General features: G+C 37.0%; 1 protein-coding gene across 1 annotated transcript in view; it reads left to right on the top strand.

The window, feature by feature from the left end:
- Window positions 1-2,536: 2,536 nt before the first annotated feature.
- LOC137643060 (uncharacterized) overlaps window positions 2,537-7,500 on the top strand; it is a 20,229-nt gene continuing 15,265 nt past the window's right edge. Inside the window, exon 1 of the mRNA XM_068375907.1 lies at window positions 2,537-2,708. Coding sequence (XP_068232008.1) covers window positions 2,537-2,708 — 172 coding nt within the window. The remainder of the gene's footprint in view (window positions 2,709-7,500) is intronic.

Below are 7,500 nucleotides of genomic sequence, written 5' to 3' on the forward strand. Positions count from 1 at the left end.
GGGATGAGGGACTGGTGATCCGTTATCAGAGTAAAGTGCTGTAGGCCAGCTAGGTATAGCCTACACTTTGACATTGCCCAGACAACGGCTAGCATCTCGAGCTCAATGGTAGCGTAACGTGTCTCTGCATCAGCGAGAAAACGAGAATCACACTGAACTAGATGCAGGTGTCCATCACCATGGTCCTTCAGGAGAGCATATCCAATGCCAATGAGGAGTGAAGCGTCCGTCTGAAGAACGACGAGTAAGTCTGGGTCAAAAGGGTCGAGAACATGGTGGACTGGTGAGGGCTAACTTGACGTGTTGAAAGGCTTCATCATGGTCAGAAGTCCAGACAAATGTTCTCTTGGGACTCATCAGGGGGCAAAGAGGTTGGGCTGCAATGGAGAGGTCAGGTGTAAACTCTGCTAACTGGTTGACCAATCCCATAAACGATCTGAGGTCCATCTGGTTAGCAGGGGCTAGAAAATCCTTGATCACACTGACTTTCTGGTGGTCAGCTGAGATGCCGTCTCCTGAGAGCGTGTATCCACAGAAGTTCACAGAGGGGGCAGCGACCACAAATTTGTCCTTGTTGAGTGTGATCCGGAACTTGCGGCACCTGGTGAGCACTTCGTGTATACGATAAAGGTGGGTAACGTAGTCTTTGTCGAGAGAAGGAGGTTGTCTATCACCTTAACACAGCATTGGACACCTTGAAGGGCCATATCACCTCGCAGGCAGAAGGCATCTCCAGTAGCTGCAAAGCCTATCGGTCCTCTGCAATGTATGAACCGACCATATGGCGTAATAAAGGTGGTTAAATGACGATCTTCTTCAGCTAGTTCCATCTGCCAGTACCCGTAAAGAGCATCAGCCATGGTGAAGAAATGAGACTTCCGGTCCACACTACGAATAGCCATGTAGGGTGTGGGTAAAGGGTGGGCTGGACGAGAAACTTGGCTGTTCAGGTTGGTCAGATCGACGGTGATACGTACACCTGTTCCATTTTTGGCGACGACGACGAGAGGGTGGCACCAAACTGAAGGTTCATCACCAGCAGGTTTGATTATTTCTTGGGCCACCATAGAATCAAGCTCTCCTTTGACTTGTTCCTTAAAAGCAAATGGAATCTTTCTTGGGGTGTGGATGGCAAAAGGCACTGCACCATCCTTTAGGAGGATTCACATGGGAGGACCAGCCAATATAATAACTTACTAAGCTACAACCCTAGTTTTAAAAGCAGGATGCTATCAGACTAGGGGCTCCAACAGGGAAAATAACCCAGAGATGAAATGAAACAAGAAAGAATATAATATCTTAAGAACAGTAACAACATTATGATAGATATTTCCTAATTAACTATATGAGTTTTTAACAAAACAAGAAGAATAACAATATGATAGAATAGTGTCCCAAAGTGTACCCTCAAGCAAGAGAACTCTAACCCAAGACAGTGGAAGACCATGGTACAAGGGATATGGCACTACCCAAGACCATAGAACAATGGTTTGATTTTGGAATGTCCTTCTCCTAGAAAGGTTTCTTACCATAGCTAAAGAATCTCTTCAACCCTTACCAAGTGACCACTGAATAAATTACTGTGCAGTAGTTATCGCCTTAGGTGAAGATGAATTGTTTGATAATTGTAAGTACATGAAAAGACAAATTTCACATGTACCAGTATTGTCATGATTATTTTTATTGTATGCATCATTTACTGCATTATCATGATTATTATTATTGTACGTATTATCAACTGTATTATGTACTTTCAACCATTATTTCAGATGTTGCATATCATTAGATTAATTCCTGTAATGTTATTGATATGATATGGCAACATTGAGTCAGCACTGGCAACACTTATCTGTTGTGTTCCCATGATGTAGTCTGTTTGTCTTCGTCTCCTTAGCTGATAAGTTATCTTCTCTTGTGTCCCACGGACCTTGTGCATTTACTCTTATAGACATTAAGAACCTACTTTTTAAGTTGTATCCTTGCCCCACCAATTAAGGTTAATGAAGTTACTAACACGTACATGGCGCAGTGAACTTTCAGTGTCGTAATACGAGAACTTTTTTCAAGACGTCGACAACAGGAACAGGTCGACGCCATTAATGGACTCTCAGTTCGAATGTGCATTCGTTGTAATTTAATATATTCATATTTCATGTACAGTGTAGTGATGCAAGTAAACAGTAAAGTGTTGTGCAGTGCATTGTGCTTTTATAGTGCTCTTTTTTTTACGTCCCAGTGTTTTTATTCTGCTATTTCAAGAAGCCAGCAAATAGTCTGTTGGGACTCTGTTGGAGCATCCGTCACTACATCCCATCTCATTCATCTTCACGGGGTGACTGCCTCTGCCTGAGGAGTGAGGAGACGGTGAGACCAGAGACAGAGTTGCTGCTCCCCTCAACTCACAGAGTTCATGCACATGCGCACACACTCGCTTTGCATTAAACTTTTCTTATTATTCTTGTTTTAAAACAGTTCGTGGTGTTTTTGATAAATTTGTTGGAACTGTATTTTTGCCCACTGCACATCAAAAGTAATAATGGCCTCGAGAGATATACTTGCTGAACAGTTAGAAGAGCCCACAGAACAGGGGCCATTCAGTGATGTGGGCGCCCACAGCGTCGACGCCGCCCACGCCCACAGTGTTGGAGGAGTGTTGGAGAGGGTTGCCTCTCCCTCCCCAACAATCTCGAGTCCCCACTACTATCCCCGTCTGCCTCTCAAGCTACCGGGACCGATTTCCTTGCTTTAATTCGTTTTTTAGAGGAATCTCACTTGTATGAAGATGAAAGAAGAAGAAGGGAAGACGAAACAAGAAGACAAGAAAGACAACGTGAAGAAGAAAGAAGGGAACAACAAGCAATTCGCCTAAGAGAGGATGATCTTAGAAGAGAAGAAGAAAATGCAAGGTTTACTGCTCTCATTCAAACTCTTGCCCCGATCATCCATTCTCATCTAGAGCGGAGCTGTCTTCAAATCTTCTTTCGAGACCAACAAATCTTTAAATTCCTGAAGAAAATATTCCTGGGCTGCTGAAATCGTAGCTGATTGGCATGTTTGTACTTGGCATTCGATTAATGAAAAATTTTGTACATTTAGACGAGTTTTTAATATTCAAATAAGCCATATATTTTAAAACCTTAATGTCTGGATTCTCTTATTGACCCCAAAATAGATTGATTACCAAAAATCTTAAAAGACTTTTTCAATAAGCCAATTTTTTTGCGTAAAGAAAACATTGGCCTAATATAATTCTCAAAATTACATTTGCTGTCGATAATCACACCTAAATTTTTTTTTTAAAAGAGTCATACAGAGTTAAACAAACATCATTGCTGAGATCCAGATGTTGAGGAGCTACTATCCTTAACCTACTAATAACCATACTTTGAGTTTTGTTAAGATTTAACTTCATGCCTCATAATTATCACCATGTATTAAATTTAGCTACATCTCTATTAACCTTGTTTCCCAGACCAAACCACATGTCATATGTATATAGTAAGAAAAGTAATGGGCCAAGAACACTACCCTGAAAAACACTAGATACCTCATTCCTATATTCACTATGGTGCCCATCAACAACAACCCTGTGATCTAGTGCTTAAAAATTCAATAATAATGCTAAGAAATGACCCACCCACTCCCAACTGATTGAGCTTGAAAACAAGGGCCTCATGATTAACAGTGTCAAAGGCAGCACTTAAAATCTAGGCCAATCATACGAACTTCCTAACCACAATCAATGGATATCTGCACAGCATTGGAGATTGTAAGAAGTGCATCACATGCTCTAAGGCCTTTAAGAAAACCAAATTGCAAACTAGGAAACAGATGATTATCTTCAGCAAATCTATTAAGATGGTTTTGCCAAAAGGCCTTAATAAAAGTTTGAATAATATAAGAGTTATGAAATTGGGCAGTAATCAGTTTGACTTGAGCTACCACAAGCACTTTCTACAAGAAGTGTTGAAAGCTCCTCTTCTTGCTAACTTGCACAAAATAACAGATAACTTTGGAGCTAAGAAATCTGCAGTCTTTATAAAAATGTAAAGAAAAATACCATTTGGTCTACACTTCCATGAGTATGAAGGTCCAATAAGAGAGCTTTAATTTCACTGGATCGAAAAGCTAAACTACTTAGTTTAGCGTTAGGAAAACAGGAATGAGGAAGATCAAGTTTCTCATTAGTCTGCTTACTGTCAAACACATCAGCCAAAATGGTTGCCTTTTCCTTAGGAGAGTAAGTGACAGAGCCACTGTTAAGGAACTGTTGCATCTACACAAAAAAGTGCAGATTCAAGGGTAATTCACCACTTACGTTAGTGGATTGTACCAGAAAGGGTTTCTATTGTGGTCAAATTGTATTCCTTTTCGGCTGAAGCATAAACTCTAGGGCAAAAGCTGTTCCAGAGATGATAAGCTCTCCAAATAAGCATTTCTAAAATCATCACTGAACCATGGTTTGCCCTTCACTCGGTACCTTAGTACATGAAAAAGGATACCCTTATCAATTGTATTGACTAGATTCTCAATCATAGGGAGAACAGGACCAACACTACTATACAATTGTGACCAATTAACGAGGTAAAGATCACTCAAAATCCCATTCCAGTCTGCTTGGAATTTCGTATAAATCTTACATGAGTATGATAAATATGGGACAGGCTGCTCAGTCTTCACTACTAATGTGTATGAGGTCCAAGCAGTTACCAGACCTGTGAGTAGCTTCACCTATGATTTGCTCACAGCCTGATTCAGAGGCAAAGTCTAAAGCTCTTAAGCCAGAGCGATCGGTAGGAGAAACAGAATTTAACTACTCCCTATGGTGAGAATTGAAATCACCAACAAAGATAGAAGAGGCCTTTCTATCATCTTGCATCTTGGCCGTAATGGTGAGAAGGCGATCAAAGATAGAAGATAGACTCATTCATATATATATATATATATATATATATATATATATATGTATATATATATATATATATATATATATATATATATATATATATATATATATATATATATATATATATATATATATATATATATATATACATAGCCAAGGAAGGGAAAATGAAGACTTGATTGGAGTTAGTATGTTCGTCCATTAGGTACATCAACAGACTTTGTTAAGTCTGTTGATGTCCCTAATGGACGAAAGTACTAACCCCAATCCAGTCTTTTTCTTTTTCTTTCCGTGGCTATAATACACACACACGGACACACATGTATATATATATATATATATATATATATATATATATATATATATATATATATATATATATATATCAAATGGTATTCCGTGTCTCCATATATAAAAACATTTATTAATCTGATATAACGAAATTCCACACAAGGGATATATTTGATTATTTATAAGTTCTCATACCCTATAAAGTAACAAGAAGTAAACCCAATTGTACCACGTGTGTTTTGCACACCTTTCTTTTTTTCATATCTCTCTCCCTCCCTCATTGATCAGTGAACCTGTTTAAGGTTGCCTTTATAGGCATAAGTCTGTCTGAATTTGTATGACCTTCTTGTTCTGAAACTCTTGTATATAAACACGTTAGCTGTTGAAATAAAGTTAGATGCATTCACTTTGCCTCTCTGTTATAACCTAACAGACCACTCACACACTATGCTCTTTGTAAGTGTCTGCGATAATTTTCAGAAACGAAGTCTTTCTGTCTCTATAGATTCATGATTGTAATCTGATGTCTCGTAGAAGGCTAATGTATAGATAAACTGATAGAAAAAAGATATAGAATTAATTGCATCATTCATCTATTATAGTGGTTTACAGTGAAAACATATTCAACATTCCCTCCAGTCTGCTCTGAGCTTTTTACTCAACATTTAATCCTAAAAACTTTTCAAGCGCTTTTGATTCCCCCATGTCTTGAGAGAGAGAGAGAGAGAGAGAGAGAGAGAGAGAGAGAGAGAGAGAGAGAGAGAGAGAGAGAGAGTTTTCCTTTCCTATACTTAAAATAACGCTTTCATATCAGAGCCCATTCATCAACATTCTTATACTTCTTTACGTCCTATCGGCTACGTGCATTTTTTTCTTATCCAATTTCCCTTTACTTTCGAAAAGATATCCTTCCTCTCTCCCCAACAGGACAGCACACCCCACCTTCCTCACAACCATTAGTTTCTTTTCCAGAAGCTAAATTCACTTTTGAAAGCCCGTTGCAGATGGTAGGTACCGTATTTTATCTTTTTCTTAACATACTCTCGTATTCCAAGGACGCATTTCTTGAGTTTTATTTTTTTATTAGAATCTTATTATGATTACAGATATATCCTCCATTACGATAATAAAGATTATGTGCAAGACAATGCAAATATTGGGAAGGGGATAGGAAATTATAGAAAAATATAATTTTTTTTTTGGTAGTGTAGTCAAATAATTTTTTCATTTTCATTCTAGATTTGTTTTATTAAATCTATAGAGGCATTGATTTTAAGAACAAAAATTGATTATTACTGATGTAATTTTCGCATATTTCTATATACTACGATAATAGTGACTTACTTATAACAAAAAATATAAGGTACTGATCTTTTATAATGATTTAAAATTGTATAAGATATTATCTATAATTCTAATTATTGCACACATAAGATATGAATATGAGTAGCCATGAAATCTAAGCAGACTAAACACGATTAATTTTCACCAAACGCTTTTTATACAGTACAGAATCCATAGCGCAGTTTTCAGACATTATAAGAGTTTACTACCAAATAATAGAAGCCATAAATCTAATCAATGATCTAAAGCGAAAACAAATATGCCAAACTTCGTATTCAGCAGAATAATTATCCAGGAGGCAAAGGCAAAGGGGAAAAAAGGACATACCGATAGCAGCATCCTTCCAGGATAAGGAAAACAGGATATTTAAAACGGGAAAATAAATTGATGATGAATAGACAAAAAGACAATGAATAACATTTAATTAGATTTTGAATGATAATATTATATGGTATACAGAATTTTTGAGAATTGATTCCTAAATATCATTTTATAAATAAAGGTGCTGTAGGGTATGGTATTACATGGTGAGACAATCAAAGGCAATCTGGCAGAATTTTTAAATTCGTATAAACATGGAGGATGAACCTGGATAGACTTCTTGAAGAACACAGAAGAACTTTGCTAATGGTTCTGAAATAGTTAAAAGAAAGGCCAGGAAAACTTTTATCTTTCTTTACATTTACAAGCTTTTAACCCTTTTACTGATCTTTTAACCATTTTTAAAGCCTTTTCAGACAGTTTTTTTTCTCTTTTATTTATTTATTTTTTTTTTTTTAAATCTAGTGTGAAGACGTATGTTTACGCTTTAGAAATCATAATTTGTTGTTAACACTTACTTCTTTACATAACATCATTCCTAGCTTAAGTGCACCAGGGGCATCTTCAAACTTCTGAAAAAAAGATAAATTCTATGAATGTGCTAATTGGAATATTATATATTTACTAATATAATTACC

The sequence above is a fragment of the Palaemon carinicauda genome, chromosome 6 (assembly GCF_036898095.1).
Source record: "Palaemon carinicauda isolate YSFRI2023 chromosome 6, ASM3689809v2, whole genome shotgun sequence".
Lineage (NCBI taxonomy): Eukaryota > Metazoa > Arthropoda > Malacostraca > Decapoda > Palaemonidae > Palaemon > Palaemon carinicauda.